Source organism: Pteropus vampyrus, unplaced genomic scaffold (genome assembly GCF_000151845.1).
Source record: "Pteropus vampyrus isolate Shadow unplaced genomic scaffold, Pvam_2.0 Scaffold198, whole genome shotgun sequence".
Lineage (NCBI taxonomy): Eukaryota > Metazoa > Chordata > Mammalia > Chiroptera > Pteropodidae > Pteropus > Pteropus vampyrus.
Genome location: NW_011888979.1, coordinates 1,856,199 through 1,883,116, shown reverse-complemented (window position 1 = coordinate 1,883,116; position 26,918 = coordinate 1,856,199). Strand labels below are relative to the sequence as shown.

At 37.5% G+C, this 26,918-nt stretch overlaps 1 protein-coding gene across 1 annotated transcript; it reads left to right on the top strand.

Moving 5' to 3' along the window:
* Positions 1–1,505: 1,505 nt before the first annotated feature.
* RCBTB2 (RCC1 and BTB domain containing protein 2) lies at positions 1,506–25,991 on the top strand. Its single transcript, XM_023537752.1, has 9 exons — positions 1,506–1,690; positions 2,230–2,388; positions 2,520–2,627; positions 3,629–3,771; positions 10,396–10,586; positions 11,077–11,203; positions 12,918–13,057; positions 16,014–16,144; positions 24,737–25,991. The coding sequence occupies exons 2-9, from the start codon at positions 2,356–2,358 to the stop codon at positions 24,875–24,877; spliced, it is 1,014 nt and encodes a 337-aa protein (XP_023393520.1). The 5' UTR covers positions 1,506–1,690; positions 2,230–2,355; the 3' UTR covers positions 24,878–25,991.
* Positions 25,992–26,918: the final 927 nt, after the last annotated feature.

Sequence of the window (26,918 nt, the reverse complement as noted above, 5' to 3'; positions counted from 1 at the left end):
TAAAAACAGCTAAAAATTCTAGAAAAAAATATTAAAAAAAATTTTTTTTTTTTTTTTATAAAGGCATCAAAGCACTGACAAGGCAGAAAGGAATTAACAGGTCAGGTTTGGGAGACAGTGAATTAAGAAGTTAGAAGCGAACTTGAAGCTAATTTTGCCTTAGAGACATCTGCCTGTCCACTTAAATGGAGCTGTGCTCTGATGTCCTCATGAGGTGAAGGGGTTGTAAGTCAAAGACCTCACACGTTTGGCTGGAACCACAAAGGGCTACATTCTCAAGGCAAGGATGAATCAGTTCTTCCATCTCTATGGGATTGAACTGAAGATTTTCTTGGCTCTGAACAAATCGGGAAGAAAAAAAAGAGAACCTCTCCCTGAGAGATTGTAACAATGGATTTTTATTCCAATTCACAAAAAAAGCCTTGAATTTATTCAAGAGGTAGCTCTTCAATAGAAGTTAGTGCAAATCCTTCTTTTAGGAAGGCACCTTTATCCTGGGTCTGAGGGAGTACAATGCCATTGAAAAATAATTTTCCAGTGGCAATTAGAAGCACATAGTCAAAGATAACCAGGTTCTTAAGGAAACAGTCACCAAGACTGAAAACCAGCAAAAAAATAGCAAAAACTAACCATTAAATATAAGATATTAGAATTATCTGTGGGCAGAATTATAAGATGGCTATATTTTATCATGTTCTAGGAAGTAAAAAATGAGCTTGGAGATACCTTCAGAGATCACAGAAGATTGGAAAAAGAACCAAATATACAATGTAATTGTTAAAATGAAAAACTCAGTGGAAAAGTTTTACAGTAGTTTGGACACAGCAAAAGAGAAAATAAACTGGAAGATAGATCAGAAGAAATTATCTGGAATGTAGCACAGACAATATTGTAGAAAATACAGATGAAACGAGTATATACCTTATTATTCCATTTATTTCAAGTTCAAAAACAGAACCAACTAAATTCTGTTATTCAGGATTTATATGTGGGGGCTTTGGAGGTGATCAAAGGTTTATATTTCTTGACCTGAGTGGAAGCACGTGGGTGTGTATGCTTTATAACTATTTGTAAAACTGTACATATATATTTTATGAACTTTTATGAGTGTATATTATACTACATAATAAGTGATATAATAACAAAGATTTAAAAAAATAACTTGATGATCATTTTATAGATAAGGAAAATAAGGCCTGGAGAAGTTTAATCACCTTATAATCTTTCAACTTTTAATCTAATGTGTTTTCTGTTACTCTGAGCAGCCTTTTTTCCACTGTTTATTAAAAACCTATCTTCTAGCTATTATGATTGCATTTATTTAAATTTCATCTTGTTGCTTTGAGGTAGAATGAAGTTTATACTTTCAAATTTTTTTTTATAGAACGAGTTTGATGGAATAGGGAGGTTAATTAGCTTTTGCACCTTAATTTTTAGTTTTCATTTGTAGAAGTGCACAATATATATTTTAATATAATGAAGTAGATATTTTGAAAGCTGGTTATGTTTCTTTTTATTTTTAGAAGGAGAAATCTTTACCTGGGGTCATAATGCTTATAGCCAGCTGGGCAATGGGACAACTAATCACGGTTTAGTGCCCTGTCATATCTCTACTAATTTGTCAAACAAACAAGTGATTGAAGTTGCCTGTGGGTCTTACCATTCTTTGGTGCTAACATCTGATGGAGAGGTGAGAATAGTCAGCATAAATCTCATTGATTATTTTTCAGTAAGATTATATAGATTCCTATAGCAGTCCTAGAAATACGATCATTTGATTAAAATAACTACTGTTCTCAAATATTCAGTCTTATTGTTAGGAGTTCTTAGTCATGGTGTTTATATTATGAATTATGCCTTTATGAAGTAAAGATTTCTATTACTGTTAAATTTAAAAGGATGTATCCTTCCTTCTATATTGCTATACTCAAGGAGTTCTTTTGCAAAAAGAAAATATGGCTAAGGCAAAGTAGATATTCTTATAAGTATTAAATGATATTTGGTAATAATTATTGCTTTTTGTGTAAATAACACCAGTAACCTAATTTTATAAGTTAATGTATTTTGTAAGAATGAATTTTACGAAAACTTCTCTGCCTGTGTTGTGACAGTTTATGGGTATCAACCACTTTGAGAGCAAAAATGAGATGCCATAAGTACATGTTAGTGTCCAATTGAGACACTTTATAAATTAGTGTGTTTCATTAATTTATCTCTTCTTTCAAATAGGTATTTGCCTGGGGTTATAATAACTCCGGGCAGGTAGGATCTGGATCAACAGCTAATCAGCCGATACCTCGAAGAGTCACTGGCTGCTTACAGAATAAAGTAGTTGTGAACATAGCTTGTGGGCAGATGTGCTCAGTGGCAGTGGTGGACAATGGGGAGGTAAGAAGTTTTTGTCGTTTAAAAAAACTTGTTTGCCCTATCGGTATCTTACCAACATGGTATGTTTCTCACAGCAGAGAACTTGACTGCTTTTCGACTTTGGGGGCATAGTGTCTCTCCTTTTCTCTCAGGTCTACGTCTGGGGCTACAATGGAAACGGGCAGCTTGGACTCGGCAGCAGTGGCAACCAGTCAACCCCCTGCAGAATCGCAGCTTTGCAAGGCATTTGCGTCCAGCGGGTACGTTCACTGTTGGTTTGCGTGTGCTTATTTTTAAGTCTTCAGTAGCAAATAAAACAGTACTAAAAACAGTTTTCTTAGCAGGATGAAAAGTTTAGCTGCTTGGATGTCTTTATTGAAGTAAAGGTTCAACCTCTATTCCCCTGAATTAAGCTATAGATGTTCATCAGAAAATTTATATTTCTAGGACACTCTCATACACAGTAATTGGAATATAAATTGTTACGAGGTTTTCCAAAGAAACTTTAGCAGTAGGTAGCAAGAGCCTTAAAAATATTCATTCCCTTTGATCTGTAATTCTACTCCATTCTAATGAACCAAAGAGAAAATCACAGAATTAGTGGAGAAGATATAGGAAATGGTATAGGAGAGAGAGAGAGGGAAGGCAAGAGAGAAAGAAATGGTAACTTTAGTAAATAATAGATGTATCAAAATTTAAGCAAACAAAAAGTTAATTGGTAAATAAATTACACTAAATGTATACAAATGGACATGATGTTTACAAAGGATTTTTAACGATATGGGCATAATGCTATAGGTAATGAAAAAGAAAGACACATAACTGCTTATATAATATGATCACTTAAAAAAACCTATTGGCACGTATTTCTGTATCTATATATAAATAGAAAAATATCTTGATCTTGAGGTTAATTTTGTATGTATACTTTACTTTTTCACACCAAACGTGTTTTACTTTTATAATTAAAAAAGAAAATAATTCTTTAAAAAAAACCTGTTTCTTATTCACTTCACACCACTTGAGCTCCGTGAGCCTAATGAACGCTACGTTGAAGCTGAACACAGCACTTATGTCACTAAAGCATTCCTGCCTGTCTTACTCTTAGGGCTCTGGAGGGTTATTGGTTACCCTACTTAACGCTTGCCCCTCTGGGCAGGCTGCCTCTTCCCTTTTTTTCATTTTTGATTCTTAACCTATCCTGTGAAAGCATTTTTCCTTCTGCTTGTGGGCCTGAATGGATTTGGTTTTTCTCTTTCAGGTTGCCTGTGGCTACGCACACACATTAGTATTAACAGATGAAGGCCAAGTGTATGTTTGGGGTGCAAATTCTTATGGCCAGTTAGGCACTGGCAATAAAAGTAACCAGTCCTATCCTACTCCTGTCGCTGTGGAAAAGGACAGGTAATACGCGCATCTTCAAAATAACTTCAATGCTCTTTAGTGATTAAACAAAACTTAGACATGGTATAGAATTGTGAGGAATTTACTGCTAGTACTAGAATATTCTTTAACGAGAGCATTCATTCCTTTTTTAAATTGATTTTTGAATTATGGGGGACTTTGACTGTATGTTAAATATTCTATTTTCCCTTAGTTGTATTTCGTCTATACCTCCAATAACTGCTCTGTATAAACAATGACTAAACCTCCAATAGCTATTCTATATTATTCTTCTCCCTCACAAATTACCTTCCCACCACATCCTCATCGTTCAGTTTTACATTCTGAAGAGGAAGTTAATAATATTTTAGGTCTTATCTTCTGTGGTTTAGGAAAATGAAAGTACGTAAGATGTAGTACAAAGTCGTTCACTTGGCTACTTATAAAATATCCCAGTTGAAAAGGATAGAGCTGTTTCATGACCTCAACTCCCAAGCTGTCATTATGAGGAAGAGTAAAATGGTTAGAAAATTGACTTAGTTTTGTGCCATTGTTTGTAAAGTTGTGTTAAGTAATTAGCATATCCAAATTTTTTTCCAATTTATCCTACTGTTTTTGAAGTTCTTTCAAATTTCTGAAACATGACATATCAACTGCTTTTCACTCTTCATTTCTGAGACAGTAGTATGGAACAAAACATTTCATTCAGGATTATAATCTTTGTAGAAATTCATACTGCTATTTTCATTTTTATTTTACCTATTATTTTTTGTTATATCTGATTTAAAAATAAATATATGGATAAATTATCTTTCATTTGTATGAAAATCTTTTGTATTTTTCTGTTGTAATATTTAATAGTGAAAAAAAGAACCAAATTGTCATTTTTCAATCCCCTTGATTTTCATTTGAGTGTTGTAAACCTGGCTAATTTTATTTAACCTATGTTAAATAGGTTTTAAAAAACTGTTTTTACTTCCCCTACTCCAAATCTTAGAATAAGACCAGGACTCCTTAAGAACTGAAGAGGAGAGATAAATGAGGTCTCGAACTAGTGGGCTCGCACTAGGTACCTGCAGCCATGTCATTTGCATTTCTTTTTAAAGGTAGTTCAGAACTACTCAGTAAAAAGAGAAGGGACAGTCTTGAGGCTTGGAATAATCTCAAAAATGCCTCAGGCTAGCAAATCCAGGGGTAGGGACATTTAGTATTTAGACAAAACAACAAAGAAGTGTTATAAGATCAAACCAAAGTAACATAGAAATAAAAACATTTATTTGTATGGTACTTTACCATTTTATTGTGCTGCTACTCTTACTTAGACTTTATCTCATCCACCCTTGGACTTAACAGAATCTGCTACCATCTGGCACCAGCAGCTTGCCCTACGTTGTACTGCTGGTCCCTGATAGTTCCAGAATAAGCAGCCTTGGTCTTCTGACAGGTGACAGGCACGCAGGGACAGATGGGTTGTAGGACAGCTTGGTGGGAGAAAGAGAGTCAGGGCATGGAAGTTATGTGAGTGCCAGGTTCCTTACCTGGAATTTGAGAGTTAGCTGTTGCTTTTCCATCTTAAAAAAAAAAAAAAAAAAAACTTTAAAATTTTTAAAAAACTTCTTACCTTTTTTCAGTTTTTAAATTACAACTGTGAAACACACACATGCAATCTCTGTTGCCCATATAAACATTATTTTGGCTACAAATATTGTGGATGAATGTTTTGAATGAGATACTCCTGCTTTTCTCAGTTTTCCATGCTTGAATTTCATGTGGTAATATGTGAGCTTGCAGGATCTCGATCACAGGAATATCGAAAGGGAGGAATTAATTAAGTCTGCTGGGACTTGTTCTGTACCCACTCACCCTTTTCAATGACTGGAAATTTGCAGTTATGTTATGACTTATCTCTTAGGAACTTACCTCCAACTCTTTTAGGGCCCATTACAGGGAAGCTTGACTGGTTAGAAACAACAGGCTTGAATTTGGGGTGGGGCGGGTTGGCAGGTCTTAGTTACCTGTTCACAGAAGTGGAAAATAAAAATTTGTCTAATTGGATTCTTTGCTAAACAACAAACCAAGGAAAACCTTTAAAAAGTTTTCCCACAGAGGTCTCCTTATGATGAAGAATGCTAACATGTACCAGCAATTTATGTTCACATCAAAGTAATTTTAATAATTAAAATGATTCTCTTCCCTCTAGCCCCATCATTCCCAAACTTTTTGAAGTTTCAGTAGTTTGGTTCACCAGCATTTGTGTCTTTCTTCTTAAAGTTCATAAAAGCATATTTGAAGTTAAATTGTTTTAACACTAACTTTGCCTTGCATTTCTGTAATTTTGTGACTTCTGGAGGTAACTGGTAATATGTTGGCCTCTTACAAAACCAGGACTGGGAATCGCTACTCTGGATCTTTTTATTATCACTATTTTTTCCTCCATATTCTTTTCCCCTCACAAATTACCGTTTTTTTGCTTCTTGTTTTCTGTTTTATATATTTTCTCACTCTGCTTTTTAATTTCTACTACTTCACAGCCATTAAGCTATGCAGTTATTGTAGATCATTTTGCTGAGGTTACACAAAACCTATTTATTATGAACATGTAGTGATTATTTTCATTAAGAATGGATACAAAATAAAATGTGAAATATGCCAGATATCCTGATGGTAAAAGTTAGGTCAGTTTATAGTCATTGCCTGTTGCATATAAGGCTGGCAAAACTGAGCTTCAAAATTTGTGTGTTGGTATGAATCAGATATAAGAACATATGACCTTAGGCAAAGGCATTGTGGCTTGGCTATGGCTTTGGTCCCAAGCCTAGACCTGAAGGTTCCCTCTAAACTTTCTCCACTCTTGTTCCTGCAGCAGGTGCTGCGGTCAGTCAAGCTTATACCCAACCCCTGACTTCACATGTGGTGCTAGGTGTTCCAGGTGAATGTCACGAGGCCATACTTAGCAAACTTAGCAAAAGCCATGTCCACAGCCTTCTGCATCTTAACCCCTCAGCTGTGTCTGAACCAACCATTCTCTGGGAAGCAATGTTCCTGCCTCCTCTAATGGCAAAGGCGTCTCCCCCTTCATGGAGGCCAATAATAAACATTTCAGAAGTCAATGTAGGAATTGAATTGTTTTGATTTTCTGATAGTGGGTAGTTTAGCGTAGATGGACACCATTGTGTTCCAATCGGTTAACATTTTTCATTGAACATTATCAGGGGAAAGGGAGGCCATCTGCCATTTTAAGTGGTTTCCCACAATACACAAAAGTTATTCAAAAAATCTGAAAGTCTTTGCCTAGTCAGTCATTGTGGAAGTCATTAAATATGATGAGAACAGGCAGTTAATTATTGTTTATCTAAACAGTGTTGGGCTATTCTAACCTTTCCTCCTCCCAGAGAATAATAGATTGCTTTATAACTAAAGTGGTTAAAATGTAGAAGGTCTTTTTCTTTTGTTAACTGTGTAGATATCTGTAGGTTGAGCCCCTGACCTGCCGTCAGACTGGCACTGCCCCCGCTCCCTCCCCTCTGCCAGTTTGGCGTTTTCTTAGACTCATACTCTGGGGCCATCTTTGACACCTCTTCTTCTCATTCTCACCCCTTTGCTTCCTTGGACTTGACATCCGCACACCCATCATCCTTCCCCAGCTTACCTTCTAGGCTATTCTTTCTCTCCCTTTCTGTCAGCCTTGCACAGTGTTGCTAGAGCAATCTAAGGACAAAATTTTCATCACATCGTTGGCCCTGTGTACGAAGCTGTTTCCTATTTGTCTGTCACATCGGATCAAATCTAAGCCCTTCAGCCTTGGATTTAAGACTGACACCAATGTTCCTAGCAGAGCTGCCTGCTCCTTGCTCCCAGTGCTGCCCGTCTGTTCCATTAGGTCCTCTGAACGTGGCGCCTTCATCAGTTTTCCCACCCTGTGCCCGCACATTTGTGCACGTTTCCCTTTGCCTCACATGCTCTTACTCATCCGAAGCCCGTGTGACCCAGCTGAATTCCTTTTTACTTAAATACTCCCTGAAGAGGCCCAGGTGTTTTCCCTTACCATAGCACTTGTAGTTGGTGCTACACTGTGGTGTTATCTGGGAATTGTTTGCATTCTCACAAATATACCACTTCTTTCTTCAGCTGAATCATGAGCTCCTCCGGGCAGGCCCTGTAGTTCCTGCAGCAGCTGTTAAACACTTTCAGCCATGGGAAGAAACTGGTTTTGAATGTGCACCATGCTTATTTCATTTACTCTCTACCACAGGCCTGTGAGATGATTGCCATCTTGCACCACTTCTTCCATTGTTTCTTTTTTAAGATGATAAAATAGATTATAAGAGTTTAAGTAACTTGGTGTCTACAGGCTACTGTCTAACTCCCAGCCCATGTCCTGCCTACTACACCAAGCCATCTAAAATGAATTGTGTTGCTACCCTCACATGCAGGTGTAGCATATGAGGGTAGATGATAACAGTAGATGCACTTTTCTTTGAATAAATGTGTATGTTCTATTTCTTGCTCCCTTTCTCTTTATTTGTTGAAAAGGCTATGCTTATTGAGAAGCCAAATAGTATTTACCATTTTCCCCAAGGGGGAAAGGTTCTTTTGTAAACCTCTGTATTAGAGATTTGAGCCAATTTGACTGACTTAACCATGCAAACAGGAAAGGCCTTACTAATCTGAATTGGTCATTTGAAATATACAGTATCTACATAAGGGAGGCTTTGGCACTTAAAATGTTGAGTAGAAGTAATAATATTAAGAAACCTCTACTGTTAGGCTATCATTTATACACCAGATATTGTGCTCGGTGCTTCACATTTTTTCATTTACTTTTCACATACTGGCCTTACAGTGTGATAACAGAGATGCCTAGAGGCTCAGGGACATTCCCAAGGTCACACAGCCTTGTGGTGGAGCTGGGATTCACAATGGAACATCATAGCCTCTTCCTCCAGTACTCTTGGGTTGTTTTCAAGAGCTGAGAGCTGTCCTGTAATAAACCAGTGTAATTGCTTGGGCTGCATGTGAAAGCAGTGTGTCTCAGTTTTCTGAGGCAAGCTGCCATAGCAGTCTCCAGATTGTAAGGTGACCATCCTCCCTCCTTGATTGGGAAATGTAGTTAAGGATGCAGTGAAGGACTCTCTCCACCTTTCAGCTGCTAGCCTTGGTCAGTGGCGTCCTTCCCTACCCTCAGTTGCCGTTTTGTTGAGTCTTCACCAATTAGGTAATGAAATGATCTACAAATTGTATTTAGTAAGACACTGTACTGGGTGCTTAGGGAGAAAGAAATAATGCAGTTCTTCAGCCTTCCCGGAACTCGTAATCTAAGCAAAGAGGTAAGAGGACATCTACACCTGAAAAGATAACAGGGTTAGGTTGGAGTGATGTGGACAAGAAGGTACTGCAAGAGCTCAGGTGAGCCAGAGACCTCTTACCTTGGGACTGTTTGAACTGAGTCTTAAAAGATGGGTAGGATTTCTAAGACAGGGAGAATGGAAAAAACATTCCTGAATAAAGACTTTTTGAATAAAGACGTTGCGGGACAGCGAGTGAGTACATCTGTTTGTTGCATCATAGGAAGTGTGGGCAAAAGTGATTTGAAAGAAGGGTGGGCATGGGTGGAAGCCAAATTATGGAAGGCCTTAATGTCACATATTTGGAATTTATCTTATGCGAAGTCACTAAATGTTTGAAAGTACTAATGAGAATGGTGTTTCAAGACGATTATTAACCTGTCAGCATTGTGCAGCTTGGGTCAGAGGAGAGAGATCTGAGAGAGACCTAGGAGGCTGTTACATTGGTTCCCATGTGGGTATATCTGACCTAGGGTGGTGGCTGATGAGAGAATTTACAAAGAATCTATGTTATTTGTCACCTGGATAATCTGAAGAAAGTGGTAAGTGATGATTCTGAAGTTCTGAGCCTCAGTCACTGGGGATGCTGGCACCATTGCCTGCTGTGACAAAGTCAAGATGGCAACTTCACTTGGGGTAAAACAGTGTACTATCTTCTTTGACTCTGTATGGTGGCTTATCCTTAGACCAAAGTCATTATTTCCAAATCAACACAACTGTGTTTTCTATTCGGAAGTATTTTGAGAATTATCTCCTTGGCAACCATGCACTTACTCCACTAGGGTCTAACATGTGTTGACTCCAAAAAACTGTACTGTTGGGCTTCAGATGACACAGTCCAGTGACTTAGAACTACTGGATTTATGTTTGCAGTGTGAGGTAGGGTGACTTACAGCATGCTCTATTTAACCTTAAAATTGGTGAAGTGTTGATGAAAATATTTATTGAAGCTGGGTCAAGATAGCCAGTCTTAATTATCTACTTTAGTAAGAAATATTTTAAGAAAAAAATTATATCACTTTTTTCTCTTTTGGTCTTTACTCTCTTGAATTGTACTTGAGTTTCAAAATGGGATGGTACATATTTTTATAGGGCTACTGGCAAGAAGTGGTAATAAGATCTTCATGAGTTATGGGTGTTGAAGTATAGCTTCAATGTAAATACCTGTATATTGCCTGAAAATTTAGATTAGGTGTGTAAGTCTTGTTTTGTTTTTTTAAGTCACTTAAACCTAAGGGAAGGAGAGATTGACTCATTTCTTCTCCTGTTTACTGTGTTTACTTGGTGTTTATGAATTCAGAATTATAGAGATTGCGGCCTGCCACTCTACCCACACATCTGCCGCCAAGACCCAGGGCGGGCACGTGTACATGTGGGGCCAGTGCCGGGGCCAGTCGGTGATCCTGCCTCACCTCACCAGCTTCTCCTGCACGGACGACGTGTTCGCCTGCTTTGCCACGCCCGCCGTCTCGTGGCGCCTCCTCTCTGTGGGTGAGCTGATCACTGTCGATTTGGGTGATGGCTTAAAAACTAGGAAGAGAACTCTTTGCTTTTATTTTGACATGACTTCGTTAATTGCAATATCATGTAATTTATTTACCTCTAAGGGGCTCCTGTGAAAAGGAACTAATGTGATTGATTCATTTTTCTTGAAAGTTTCAGACAACAACACTACATACTGAAGTAAATTTTTTGACTGCTTTTTAACTTGACTGGGAAACTATATCTTTTTTTTTAGCTAGCATATTTACTCGAACAATCAAAAATTGCATTTAGTGAGGCGGTTTTGGACTTCTTAGTTGTTTTGCCAAATTTACAGGTAGATGTGAGGTTCTGTTCCTTAATGATTTCAGAGATGTGAACCCATATGTAGGGAAAAAAGCATCGCTCTTTCATCCATGTCGGCTGGGCAATGCTGTACTGCAGCCTGCATTTTCATTGTCTATGGTTCACTCTAGAAACGCTGGTGTTTCTTTCTCAGAACCGGACGACCACCTCACGGTGGCTGAGTCACTGAAGAGGGAATTTGACAACCCCAACACCGCAGACCTGAAGTTTCTGGTGGATGGAAAGTACATTTATGCACACAAAGTCCTTCTCAAAATTAGGTAAGGAATCATTTATTTTAAGAATTGAAATAAATACATTTGTTATTTGCTAATCCCACAAACTATGCTAGGCACTTAAGTAATTATGAAAAAACTGAAGGCAGGTTCTGCCCTTAATGAGCTTACAGTACAGTCGGAGGAAACACATCATACATGAAACAAGAAATAATAGAGGCCAGATGCAACGAGTGCCAGAGCTGTGGCTCAGGGCATACGCACAGTAGGTTTCCTTAGAGGACTTTGCAAATGGTCTGCCCACCTCAATGTCGGCAGCAGCCAGCCACCCAGGGGGCTGAGTGTGTCCCGGGCTTTTAGCGCTGTGTGGGCTAAATTCCTGAGCTAGGAGCTGGGCTCAGCCCTGAGCGTAGCTCTTCTCAGTCAGCTGTGAGGCACTGAACTTTTAGATGACTGGAAAAAGAGAAGATAAGGCTTTTCTAGAGCAACAAGGTCTGGGGTAAAGCTAACACAGATTTTTAAAAAATCGAATTTATTGATGTATTTTTGAGCAATTAGTTCCGTCCATTTAAAGTATTTCAGCAGCTGTGATATATGAATACACCTGTGAAAACATTGCCCCAAGATACAGAACATTTATGTCACCTCTCAAAGAGCCTTCCTGCCCGAGCCCTGGGTCAAGCATTGATCTTCTTTCTGTCACTATAGATTAGTTAGCATTGTCTAGAAGTTTATATATATGGAATTATACGGTACACATTCTTCTGTGCCTGGCTTATCATAATAATTTTTGAAAATCATCATGTTGTTCTCTAACAGATATTTAAATCCTACTGCAACAAATTACAAACTCAGTATAGCATTTTAGTTTCAAGTTCACCTCTTGGTAAGGTCAGACTGTGCAACATTTGTTCACTCTTACTACATAGCCCATAAAACTTCATAAAGGATGTGTGTGTGTGTCCGTTTGTTAGGGCTGCTGTAACAAAGTACTACAAACTGGGCTTGAACAACAGAAATTTATTCTCTCAAAGTTCTGGAGGCTACAAGTCCAAGATCAAGGTATCAGCAGGATGAGTTCTGAGGGCTGTGAAGAAGAATCTGGCCCACGAGTCTCCTAGCTTCTGGTGGTTTGCTGGCAATCTTTGGCATTCCCTGGGTTGTGGCCACATAACTGCAGTCTTCACATGGTGCTCTCCCTGTGTGCATGTCTGTGTCCAAATCCCTTTTTTATAAGGACACCAGTCATACTGGATTAGAATCTACCCTAATGACCTCATTTTCACTTGGTTGCATCTTTTCTCCCAATACTGTTATATTCTGAGGTTAGGGCTTCAACATATGAGGAATTGTGGGAGACAATGCAACCCATAAGAGGAAGTGAAGAAATAAAACTACTCAGAGGTTATAAAAACAAGCCCACCTGACTTCCGTAAATGCTGCTCAGTGGACGTGGTGTGGGAACTATGCCAGGGAGGCCGCGCTGTTCACCCAGAGTGGCCACAGAGGCAGCCCCATTACAGCAAGTGTTCATTTGCAGCCTTATTGAGTTAATAAGGTTGTTTGAAAACTGGCCAGAGAAGAGGAAGTGAGAGGCCAGGGCAAGAAGATGGGGTATGCAACTTGGAGAGTGTCGTGCGTGCTGCGGCTCTTCTGTCTCCTTGTTAGCTTTTCCCCCTCGAGCCCCATGGGGACGTGCTCCTTATGGCCGTCTGCTATTGCCCAGAAGCCAGGACCTGACATGCTTTTCTTCCTGCAGGTGTGAGCATTTTCGTTCTTCATTGGAAGACAGTGAGGATGATATTGTAGAAATGAGTGAATTTTCATATCCTGTTTACCGAGCCTTCCTGGAATACCTATACACAGACAGCATCAGCCTTCCCCCCGAGGAAGCAGTGGGTAATTGCCGCCCGACTTTACCAAGACATATGCAAAATGCTGAGTAGCTTGGCATGGTGGTTTCTGTGGCACTTGAATGGAAGTGGCTGTGAGGGCAGTCACAGGAGTTCTCTTTCTGTGTGTTGAACCAAACTCCTTGTTACTACTTCATACAAAAGTTGACTAGATAGATAAAATAAGAGATAGAGGAATTCTCAAACCATTGCCAGTGTGGGTGGGTGCTATCCTTTCTTAATACTATATGTAAGTATTGTACATAACTTCTAGCTACTACACCTGCTGCTCTGAAGATGTTTGCATTACAAAAAAGACAAAATGCACATAATAAGCCCTACTGGTTTCCATAACTGCGAATTTCCCTCCCAGATGGCTTTGAGACAGACAGATAGATCACTGTGGTCTGGTGTACTCTGTCCTGAATGGAGTTGGGGCCGTTCACCGCACCTCAGGCTTGCTGACAGTGAAAAAGCAACATGGGGCGTCAAATGGGCACAAAATAAAAACATTAAATTTCAGTTTACAACTGTCAGCAATATTGTTGCCCAATGGTACAAAGAAATTAAGGAATTACTTCTATAAAGCATTAAAGAAAGATTTCAACCCCCCAATTTTTAAGTTAAACATTCATTTTACATGTATAAACCAAAACCACTTTTTACCAGAGCGATATTTAATTTTACTCAGGTAAACAAAAGCCTGATTTGTGAGGTTTTATATAGTTCCCTTCCTTTCTCCCACAGTCCTTTAGTGCCCAGGCCCACTGAGTGCTGCAGCTCCTGTCTGTCTGTGAGGAGACAGAGTGAGGCTCTGCCTCTGTGGAGCTTGTATTCACATGAGGGAAAGCAACCCTAAAGAGATAAATACAAGTGTTTAGTCAGGAGGGGCAGGGAGGCCCCCATCGGGAGGTGCACTGGGCAGAGACTTAGGGAAGCAGGAGGGAGCAAGCCATGCAGGTACCCAGGAAGAGCTCTCTACGCTTGAGAAACAGGGCAGAGGTCTGAGACAGGAACAAATTTAGCATGTGGAGAAGGAGGAAGAGGCCAGAGTGATTGGAGTGGACTGAGCAAGACTGATAGTGGCAGGAACTGAAGTCAGACAGAGCTGGGCAAGATCATGTATAACCTTGAAGGCCATGATGAAGAGCTTGAGTTTTATTATTGGTGTGAGGGAAAGCCTTGAAAGGTTTTGAGCATAAAGGTTGTGTTATTTAGATTTGCTTTAACTCTAGTAGTAAAATGAAAAAAAAAAAAGAAAGTGGCTTAAATAAGACGGTTTCCTTCTCTCTCACAGAGGGATACAGTACAGGGCATTCCTACCTGTGGCCCCTGTTCTTATGGTCTCACTCTGCGTCTGCATTACAGGCAGTAAGACAGAGGAAGGGACAGCGGTACAGGGCAAAGGGCAAATCTCAGTGTCTCTTAACGAAGTAGAAGTTCCGCTTACTTCAAACCGTAGATCCGAGCTGATTAAGCTGCATAGGAGAGAGGGTGGGAAAGTGTGGCTCAGCTAAATATCCAGTGGGCCATAGGCCTTTCTTCCATAACTTTGATAATGTTTGTCATGTTACAGTGAAAGTGAGTTTGCAACCAAATTCTTCACTTGTACAAAACTTATTAGCAGACAGGTACAAAAACAGTTACCGTTGTACGATTGATGAAATCCCAGCTCTCTGTCCACTAGGCACTCTTTGAAGTAGCTTACATGAAAGGTTAGCTTGAAGTGGATGTGACAATATTCTAGTACCAAGATTTAGCTAACGGATCAGGTGGCAGCTGAGGACTGGACATACACGTAGTGAATGTACTGCCGTGAGGGTGTAGGACTGCTTAGCTCATTGTGCCTGAACCCCATTCATGTAAGAGCAAAAGGACCCTCATGACAAGCCACATATCCCAACACCACTCATTTCACCAGTGACAAAGTATTTCTAGTACTCTTTAATGAAGATTTCTGGCAGCAGTATCTGAAGCTCCTGACAGGGATCTTTCAGATGCTAACTGACCATTACTGATTAGACTACTTCGTAGTGTCCCTTGGGATATATTAAAATTGACACACACCCACACACATCTCTATGCTGAATTACTTGAAAGTAGGTGACAGATAATATACCAGGAATCATCAACATTTATAGATGATATTTAAATGGACTCACTTAGGGAAGTAAGTGAAATAAGAATCTGAGGATTGAACCTTGGGGCACTCAAACATTTGGAAGTCAGGAAAAATGGTCCAGCCAAGAGACTGAAGAATAACTAATTAAGAAGACGAAAAATGTAAGCAAGTAACAAAGCATTTCAAGAAAGGGAACATCATCAACCACATCAAATTATGTGTCAATCTTGAGTAAGGTGAAACTAGAGAATAGCCCTTTGGACATAGCACTGTGGAAGCCATTAGTGACAATCACAGGTGTGATGTCAAGGAATGGGGGTGGGAGGTGGGATTCTGCCTGGAGTAGCTTGTGGTAAGACTGGGAGGTGAGAAATGGAAGCAGCAGGCAGAGACGACTCTACCCTGGAGGTTTGCTATAGAGAGGAGCAGAGAAATGGAGTAGGGTGACAGAAAGCTGACATATGTCCACGAAAGGTTTTTCTTTTTTAAAAAGATGAGCACTAACATAGTGTGCGCGTATGCTGATGGAAATGACCCAAGAGCAGATATGGGTAATGCAGGTGGAAAAATAATTAGAGGAGCATTTCTAGGAAACATATTAAAGCTATTTTCACTGTGCTCATTTTTTCACAGCTCCTTTTTGTACACTGTATTTGCTCCATTCAGTTACATTCTTAGGTAGAGCCACCTGCTCAGAGAGTAAGTCAGCACAAATCTATTTTACACAGCCTTCCCTAAGGATTATATTCAAAATAATGACAAAATCATTATTGAAGGGTTGAATGAATTTAAATCAGGAGGCTTGAAATTGCTTCCCCTAATAAACATCTCTTTCTATCAGGATTACTAGATTTGGCTACATTTTATAGAGAAAATCGTTTGAAAAAGCTCTGTCAACAAACTATCAAGCAAGGAATTTGTGAGGAGAATGCCATTGCTCTGCTCTCTGCTGCTGTCAAGTATGATGCTCAGGTAAGAAAAGCATTTTTTCAACTGGCTGACCTTGAAAATATAGGTGCCTACTTCATATCTTAAACTAAAATAAAGTCTAGGTAGATTAAAGACTTAATGTAAACAAATAAAGTATCAGAAAAATATTAGTGAATATTTATATAATGTTACCTCAAAGGCAGAAACTATAAAGGATTGACAGATTTGATTTTAAAAAGGTAAAAAACATTTATATGCCAAAAATACCACAGGGAAAATTAGAAAGTAAATGATACACTGGGAAAATATTTATAACATATAATGAAAGCAATTTTACCATAGTTAATGTATATTTCTTAAAAAACAAAAACATATGAGCAGTTTTACTGAAAAAAATGAATTAAATGGCTTTATGAACAAATGAAAAATATAAATGAAAACAAGGCATAATTTTTCATCTGTCATACCAGGGAATATATTTCTAGAAATAATACATGCTCAAAACAGTGAGTGTTTTCCTAAACTGCTGATGAAAGTGCAAATTGGTACAATTATTCCAGGGCGCAATTTGGTATATAATATGTATTAAAAGCTTTAACGATGTAATTCCTTTAAGATTTTATTAAAATATAGCTAACATAAAATACTGTATTATTTTCAGGTGTACACTATAGTTATACACCATTTATATACCTAAGCAGCGATCACCATAAGTCCAGCAACCAGCTGACACCACATAATGCCATCACAATCCTATTGACTATATTCCCTATGCCGTACACCACATTTCCATGATTTGTTTTATACCTAGAAGTTTGAACCTCTTATTCCTCTTCACCTTCCCCCAACCTTTTTGATTTTTAAATTACAGTTGACATTCAGTATTATTTTATATTAGTTTCAGGTGTACAGCATAGTGGTCAGACATTTATATAATTTATGAAGTCATCCTCCTGGCTATTCTAGTACCCACCTGGCACTATACATAATCATTGCCATATATTGACTATACTCCCTATACTTTACATCCCCATTACTATTTCATAACTACCAATTTGTACTGCTTAATCCCTTTATCTTTTTTACCCTGCCCCCAATCACCCTCCCATCTGGAAATCACCAGTTTGTTATCTGCATCTAAGAATCTGTTTTTGTTTCGTTCGTTTATTTTGTTCTTTGGATTCTGCATATAAGTGAGATCATATGGTATTTGTCTTTCTCTGTTGGACTTATTTCACTTACCATAATACTTTCAAGGTCCATTTATGTTGTCACAAATAGTAAGATTTCATTCTTTTTTTGTGGCCCATTCCATCATATATATGTACCACATCTATTTTATCCAGTTGTCTATTGATGGGCTCTTAGGTTGCTTCCATATCTCTGCTATTGTAAAAAATGCTACAGTGAACATGGGGGTCATTTATCTTTTGGAATTAGTGCTTTGGATTTCTTCAGATAAATACCCAGAGTGGAATTGCTGGGTTGTATAAGGAGGTGGTCTAGTTTAATTTTTGGCATGTATCTGTTCAGTTTTCTCAACACTATTTATTGAAGGGATTGTCTTTGCCCCATTGTATATTCTTTCTTCCTTTATCATAGATTAAATGACCACATAGGCATGGGTTTATTTCTGGGCTATCTATTCTGTTCCATTGATGTATGTGTCTGTTTTTATGCCAGTACCATGCTGTTTTGATTATTATTGTAGTATAGTTTGATATTGTATGTGATACCTATTCTTTTTATTCAAGATTGCTGTGGCTTTTCAGGGTCTTTTGTGGCTCCATATAAATTTTCGGATTATGTGTTCTTATTCTGTGAAAAATACCATTGTATTTTGATAAGGATTGCATTGACTCTGTAGATTGCTTTGGGTAAAATGGACATTTTAACGATGTTAATTCTTCTTATTCATGAGCATGGTATATGCTACCATTTATTTGCATCTTCTTTAATTTCTTTCTTCAATGTCATAATTTTTGGGGTACAAGTCATTTACTTCTTGAGTTTAAATTTATTCCTAGGTATTTTATTTTTTTTAATGTAATTGTAAATGGGTTTTCTTAATTTCTTTCTAATTCATTATTGGTGTATAGAAATGCAACCAATTTCTGAATATTAAAATTCATTTATCAGTTCTAATCATTTTTTGGTGGAATCTTTAGGGTTCTCTATACATCGTATCGTGTCATGTACAAATAACTTCTTCCTTTCCATTTTGGATGCCTTTTTTCTTTTTCTTGTCTGATTGCTGTGGCTAGGACTTCCAATACTATGTTGAATAGAAGTGGTGAAAGTGAACATCCTTATCTTGTTCCTGATATTAAGGAAAATGTGTTTATCTTTTCCCCATTGAGTATGATGTTAGCTGTAGGTTTGTCATATATGGCTTTATTATATTGAGGTATGTTCTCCTATTCTCATTTTGCCGAGAGTTTTTATCCTAGATGGATGCTGAATTTTGTCAATTGCTTTTTCTGCACCTATTGATATGATCATATTTTTATCTTTCAGTTTGTTAATGTAGTATATATCACATTAATTGATTTGCAGATACTCAGCCAGCCTTGCATCCTAGGAATAAATCCAGCTCGATCATGATTTATGATCTTTTTAATGTATTGCTGAATTTGGTTTGTTAACATTTTATGGAAGATCTTTGCATCTATGTTCATCGGTGATTTTGGCCTATAATTTTCTTTTTTCAATAATGTCTTTGTCTGGTTTTGGAATCAGGGTAATGCTTGAGAGCCATCCTTCCTCTTGAATTTTCTGCAGTAGTTGAGGAATGGCTGTTAGTTCTTCGAATGTTTGGTAAAATTCACCTGTGAAACCGTCTGGTCCAAGACTTATTTGGGGAGTTTTTTGATTATTGATTCAATTTCCTTAGTATTAATTGGTCGGTTCAGATTTTGTTTCTTCTCGATTCAGTCTCAGATCATATGTTTCTAGGAATGCATCCATTTCTTCCAGATTGTCCACTTTGTTGGCATATAATTGTTTGTAGTATTTCTTTATAATCCTTTGCATTTTTGTGGTGAGAGTTCTCACTTTTATTTCTGATTGTATTTGGGCCTTTTTTTCTTGATGAGTATGCTTAAAGGTTTATCAATTTCGTTTATCTTTTCAAAGAACCAACTCTTGGTTTCATTGATCTTTTGTATTGTTTTGTTAGACTTTATTTTATTTCCACTTTGATTTTTATCATTTCCTTCCTTCTGTTAACTTTGGGAGTTGTTTGTTGTTCTTTTTCTAGGTTCCTTTAAGTGTAAGGTTAGATTGTTTATTTGAGATTTTTCTTGAGGTAGGCCTGTATTGCCCTGAATTCCCTCTTAGGACTGCTTTCGCTGTGTCTCATAGATTTTGTGTCGTCGTGTTCTCATTTTCATTTGTCTCAAGGTATAAAGATGTAATTCTTTAAGAAATTCACTTACAGAAAGAATAAAATAAACAAATAAACAAACGAAAAAGAAATTCTCTTACAGGAATTTGTCTTAAGGAAGTAATCACGGATTCAGACAAAGATTAACTTCAAAGATATTTACTGCAGCATTGTTTATAGTTTTGAAAAAGCCAACATGATCAGTAGAGGATTATTTAAACTACAGAATGTTAATACTATGAAACTATGCAGTTATTCATGATATACCATTAACTGAAAAACTATGGTCCTATTCCTGTTTTTTAAAAGTACATAAATAGCAAAATTAAAAAAGACTGAAATTCATTATTTATGTAGGAAAAAAAGACTGAAAAATATAGTCAATGGTTATTTTTGAATGGAGGGATTACGGATGATTCCTTATCTCTGCATGTTTTTTCTGAACTTTCTACAGTGACCATGTATTGTTTTGATAATAAGGAAAGGAAAGAAAACCTGTCTTAGAGCTAAATCTTTAGGAAACAGGCTCTATTTCTTGGAGTCGATTTCCTTTTGGTATAAGGATATCCTCTCCTTTGGTTAAACAAACAGGGACATTTTAGTAGTGGGTGGAAAAAAGGTTATAACTTCTTTTCTGCTTATGTAAATAATAAGATGCTTAGTAAAGAAAATTTAGAAAATACAGAGTATGAGGAAGGAAATGACTCATTAACTAGAGAACATAACATTTTGACACAGCTCCATTTGATTTTTTCCTAGGTTACATTATGTCTCTAAATACTAGATTTTTTTCCTTAACATTTCAAAAAAAAATCTCACCCACCTTAACATTTAAAAGCAGAGTGAATGTTCGTGATTCCTCAAGGTAATGCTATATTGGGCCCTTACAACATGCAAAATGCTTTATGGACAAAGAAAATCTATGAGTTTTTCTAGAGCTTGTTAAAGTCATGGATTCTGGTGGGCTACCTCAGATGTCACAATAGTGGGCACATAATGTTTCCATCTGAACTAGGCTTAATTTCCAAGACTTTTTCATATTCTCTATTTATGTGAATTATTTGTATGGTTACTTCCAGCCGTCTGTTTTCTTGACAGTCAGCTCTGTGAGGAATGGTAAGGACTTTGCTTTGCTTACAACTAAATCCCTAGTGCCTAGAGACACATATTATGCATTCATTAAATATTTAATGAATGTTCAACTTTGCCTATAGAGGCACTGTATTGTACTATACCCAAAGTGATTGTTGTACCCTAAATTAGTGTAATAGACTACAAGTAAAATGTACATTTAAAATTCACGTTTTTGTAAATAAAGGTATATTTCCTTTCGTAATATTTTTACTTGCTGACTCTAATAATCAAATAATGGGCTTTTCCAGCAAATTATTATGCCTCATGACTATAATTAATATGAGGCAGAGAGTATTCAAAGCACAGTTCATATCTCTTTGAATCCTCAAAAGAACATTATAAAATATGGGCATGATTATTATCAGTCTCAATTTATAAATAAGGAAACTTAAGCTCAGAGACATTAAGTCAATTCTTAGTAAACTAGTAAATTGCTAGTCTGGTATGCAGTCCAAGTCTGACAGCTTTGAAACCATACATTCAATTACAATTCTCTAATGTTCCCTTCTTCCCCCACATATATTAAAACCGGCAGTGTTCATTCATTCATTCAACAAATATTCACTGTCTATTACATGCTTGGCACTATTCTAGACACTAAGGGTATAGCACATGAACAAAACTGACCCAAATCTCTGCCCTTGTGGAACTTTTTGGTGAGGAGAGATGGGCAATGAATAAATGAATACAATGTATAATATGTTAGATGGTGATAAGTGATTTGGGAAAAAGTAAGGTAGACAAGGGAGATATGGAGTATCAGGCTAAGATTAAAGTTGAAAGTTTAAATAATGGTCAGGGAAGGAAGGTATCAGTGAGAATGTGAGCAAAGACTTGAAGGAGGCACAGAGGAAGCACACTGCAGCACAAGGGGAGGGCAAGGTAATGGCCCGATGTTGACGGCAAGATGGGTGTGGGTGGAGTGAGGGAGAGGAACAGGAGGTGAAGTCAGAGATGGTGCGGTGAGAATGGGTGTGTGTGGAAGGAGGCAGGGCCTGGAGAGCCCAACAGGCAATTTTAAGGGATCTGAGTTCTGATGTGAGTGAGTCATTGGAGGGTTTGGAGAGGATGAGACGTGATATGACTGACATTTGGAAACAATCTAGCCGTTCGTTGGATTGAGAATAGTGTGAGGGTGAGGGGGGTGGCTAGTTAGGAGGCCCTGTCCTCCAGTAAGTAATGATGGTAGATTGGTCCATGTTATTAGCTGTGACGATGGTGAAAAGTGGTTGGATTTTGAAAATATTTTGAAGGTAGAGCGAACAGGACTTGCTGATGAGTTGAATGTGGGTGAGGAAAAAAAAAAGATGACAACTTAGGATGACTCCAAAGTTTAGGCCTGAGCAACTGAAAGGATGAAATTGTCATCTATTGAGATAGGGAAGATGGGGAGAAGCAGCATTTTTTAAGGAAATATTGGGAATTCGATTTTGAATAAGTTTCTCGAGTCTGTTAAACATCCCAACAAAAATGCTTAATAAGCAAGTTGGATAAATAAGCCTGGAGTTCAGGGGAAGGTCATCAGTGTAGAAGAGAAATGTATTTAAAGCTGTGAGACTGACAGGAAATAGGCATTTGTGAGGATTAAGTCCTGCACATTTGGTGTTTAGAGGTCAAGGAGATAAGGAGACACCAGCTAAGGAGGCTGCAGGGAGGTAAGAGAAGTTAGGAAAAAAGTTAGTGTCCTAGAAGTTAGCACCGAGTGTGTAGAGGAGGTCATTGCCACACCAGACGCTGCTCCTGGCCAGGTTGAGAACTGAGAAGTAACAGTTGGATTTGGCAATGAGAATAGCATGGATGACCACAGCTGTAGTGTCAACAGAGTGATAGGGGTAAAAGCCTGATTGGAGAATGGGAATAGAGGAATTGGAGATGAGGAATAACTTTTTCCAGTAATCTTTACTATAAAGATATAAAGAGAAAAAACACTGGGGATGATTGGAGGGGCATACGAAGTAAAACATATTTTTTGCTTTTTTAAGAAGAAAGAAATTTAAGCATGTTTATGTACTGATGCAGATGATCCAATGAAAGGATATGGGCAGGTGTGCGGGGGCAGTTGCTAAGTGGTGTCCTTGAGAAGGTGAGAGCCAATGGGATCTAGTGAAAAAGTGGGAGACTAGCTTTAGGTGGGATTATGGACTGTTCATCCACAGTTAGAGAGAAAGAAGATAAGAGTCTACAGGCACATACAGGCAGGTAGGCCAGTGATACTGTGCAAGAGCTTGTGTAGGTTCTTTCCTGAATGCACTTTTCTCAGTGAAATAAGAAGTAATATTAGCTTACAGTGAGGATAAGATAGGAGGTATTGAGATTTAAGGGGAGAAGGTATGAAAGTTGTAGCACAATGGAAGGATTAATGAACTAGAGAAATACAGCTGGATGGCAGCACAGAAGGGCGAGCCAAGTCTTAAACGTGAAGCCACGTGAAGTTGTAGCAGTTAAAGTACGACTCTTTTCTGAAAAATAAAGGGGCTTTGTTTTATATGGACAGAATTCATTATAACCAAATATCACTCCAAGCCCAGATTTAGTGAATTCTTAGAATCAAGGAACTCTTTCCTATTCCTTTCTTCTTTAGTAATTATGAGAAGTTCCCATTCTAGAAAAGCAAAGCAGGGTGGATCCACGTGGTAACTGCTGATGGTCTTTTTATTCCATTAATTAGCAGTTTTACTGAAGCCGTCCAGATTTATGACTTCATACTACCTAATCATCTAACTACAGACATATATACTTTAACATGTGTGGTGCAGGTATGAGTTTCTCCACTCCTCTTTGTAGAATTCAGCTGGAGAGACTGTCTTGTTTCACTGCAGTGTGCTGTAGGCGAAAATGCCATTTCTAAAAATTTAAGCAAGAGTCCATATTTTAAATGGGTATTCGTATATTCAGTATATATTAATGAATCACATTTTTATGTATAGTCACATGCTACAATATCAAGTGGGTATGTGGAATTTTGCGTTTTATCACTTAGGGCTCACCTGGGACTGAGATGTCATACTGCCAAAATGACCCTAGCAGCCTATGCAGCTGTGTTTAGGGATGAAATAAAGAGGTTTTCCTCATGTACTTTCTTTCTTCATTTAAAACGTACTGTGAATTTGTACATACATTGATAAGCATGGGTATTAGTATTTCTAATTTTTGTCCATTTTTTCAGCTCCAGCATTTGCTATAATTTACATGTTAAGAAAAGATTATAGTGTGCAATACGTATAAATGATGGCTTGGAGATTATTTTAGGCTTTTTTTTTTTTTTTTTTTTTTAATAAAAGATTCAGCTAACAGAGAGGAAACTTTAAAAGCTGACCACCTGGCAGCATCTTCTCCTAGGTCAAGACGGCAGCATAGCCTAGGGTCAGAGGCATACTGGAGTCTCTGCAGGCTGGCCTTGTTTTAGCTCTAATTTGTCTGGAGCCAAGAAAGCATCCAGCCACCTTCACTCTGGTTCTCAAGTTTACAGATGTAATCAAGAGAATTACCACAGGATTATTCTCTGGCCCAGAGTGCATTACACTGAGCCAGAAACACTAATCTGTGGAGTTTTCTCTTAGAAGAAAGTCATGATTTCTTCAAAGCTTTCCCACTTAAGATCATTGAAGGTATGCCGGGTCTGATGAAATCCAGCCCTCCCACTCTTTGTCTTCTTGTACAGGAAAAAGAGCAGAGGCCTGTTAATGACTTCAGAGAAGTGATTTCCCAGCATTACTATTTTTATGACAACTTTTTCTCACAAACTCTCTACAGCTAGAAATATTTAAAGCCCCTAGGGAAATATACAAATATTGAAAGTGGAATGAACAATATAAATACTCTCACTATAAAAAGTACAGAATTCATACATGTATATACCTATCCCTGGGAAGAAAGTCAGATTCTTTGCATTGGTTGCTGTGGAAGAACTTGAATGTTTTATTGTTATTTACATTTTTACAAGAATAGGTTCATATCTCTATTGTTTTATAACTATTCTTTAGATGTTGCTGTACTGACATTTCTTCTTATTGACTATCAAATCTTTTTTCTTTGCCTGTGTTTTAGATCTTTTCATTCTATGTTGCATTGCACTGGGAAATATGAATGTTAAAACATTTTTTTGTTGTTTCTAGGATTTAGAAGAATTCTGCTTTAGGTTTTGCATAAACCATTTGACTGTAGTGACACAAACTTCGGGCTTTGCAGAAATGGACCACGATCTCCTAAAGAACTTTATCAGCAAAGCAAGCAGAGTTGGAGCCTTTAAAAACTGATCCTCACCTGCAGCAAAGAATTTTCAGCATTTCCATTTTCCCTGCAAAAGCTGGAGAATAACTTTTCTTTAATAGCATTTACGAGCAACAGTTGGCTGAATACTTCTGTTCTGTTAAAAGGAAGATGGTGGTCAGTCTTTTTTATCTGCTGAAATCCAAAGCTGACATAGAAGGCGTTAAATGCTCTTATCAGATGTGACTAAACTCCAGGGGAAAAAATTAAAATATCTTTTCATATTTACCATTTCCTCTTTTGAGTATCTTAAGTTGGACACCTTTAGCATTTTCATCTAAGTATATGCTATTCTAGCCGAATGTTTCATTATTTAACAGGCTGATGATATCACATACATAGTCTGACAAGGAATGCTGTCACTACATTTCAGCATCTTGCAGTGCTTTGCATATAGTAGGCACTCTATTAATTTATTATAAATCTTAAGTATGCCTTGAGAACAGCTTTATTTGTGGGATACTGGATAAAGGAATTACTTGCACAAAAACAAATTTAAAACGCCCTGTATTTATTAAGGTTCATATTCTTTTGGTGTATCATTCTAAGAAATAGTGGCTAATTTACAGCATGAATTAGAATTCACGAAAGGCCTTGGCAATTAAATCGTCAAAGGCCCAAGGGCTAACTTTAATTTTCTGTTTACTCTGAGTCATTGATTTCTCATATGGGATTACTGAACATGAAATATTGTCTTTGAATGAATGTTATTTCCATGCTCATCTGCCTTACATAATTGCTTTTATGTTAAGAGAGATTTGCCTCTGAAAGCAAAAATGATTGTTTTTCTTGTAGTTGACTTTTATGTCACTATAAATCAGGTCTCAACCTGGCACAGTATTAAGTATTACCTGAAAAGGAACTAATACTTATATTTCATGTACAGCATTAAGAATAATGAGATAAATTTATACTTTTAGATCAAAACAAGTTATCCAACTGCAAAAGAGAAACTGGAACAGGATGTAGGATGTGGCATCAGATTCGCCTAGTATGTATTTTATAATAAGATATTATGTAAAGAAAACTCTTTTGGAATTAGAAACCTTGTTCTGATCCTGAACTATTTGATAATAAAGTGCTTATTTGCAGATAATAGAACAGATGTGTGTGTTTAATTCCTAAGAAGCAGCAAAATTATATCGGTCTTACGTCCCTTAGATATACTTAAATCCATTGATATAAGCTTTTTTAGAGCAGTTATCCAGATAAGGTATCATAGCAAAGCCCACTTAACATAGATAGTTATGAACAACTTACTGTTCATTTTATTGCCTGTGGCTGCTCTTTATTGGTGAGGTCTCTTTTGCATCCTTAGTTTCTTTCTTTCTCTCCATTTTTGTAGATCTGATCTTATAGGGGCAAAGTCATCTGGATGCTTCTAGGTCTAAATCACAATCCTATTATTGTAATTATATAGTTTTACTCAGTTATTTGTTATTTTAAAGTTACCCACATGCCATTTGTTTTTATTTTTTGGTTAGTTTGCTATTTTATCCAGCAAAGAAATATTCAGACCTGGGTATTACCTACAGTCATCAGTTCTGGCAGTTGGACAACCATGGTCTTCATTTTTGACCTTTCCTCCTCACCCTCCTATGCTGCCACTGACCACAGCTTTCACATCTTGCAGAACCCTCTCTTCCTTCTTGCCTATTTCTGACAGGGTCTTCTGAAGCTCCTTGATTCCTTTTTCTTTGATGAACTCACTCCATGTAAAAATCGAATTCAAAGGGAACAGGTAAGTTTATTTAAGGATGCGACATAGACTACCCTTTACCAAACTCCACAATGGGTCAATCGGCAGCCATACTTCTGGAATACAAGTATTAAGGGCTGGATGGATTTTTATCCAGATTTTCTTTCTCAGCTTTGTTATGTGTAGGTTTGTACTGTTAGCTATCTCAGTGCTTCTTAATCTGGGTACAACAGAATTATCTTTGAAACTTTTATAAAATATAGATTCAAGGATTCTAATTCAGTATATTTAAAAATCTCCACAAGTAATTTTCCATTTAGCCAAGGATG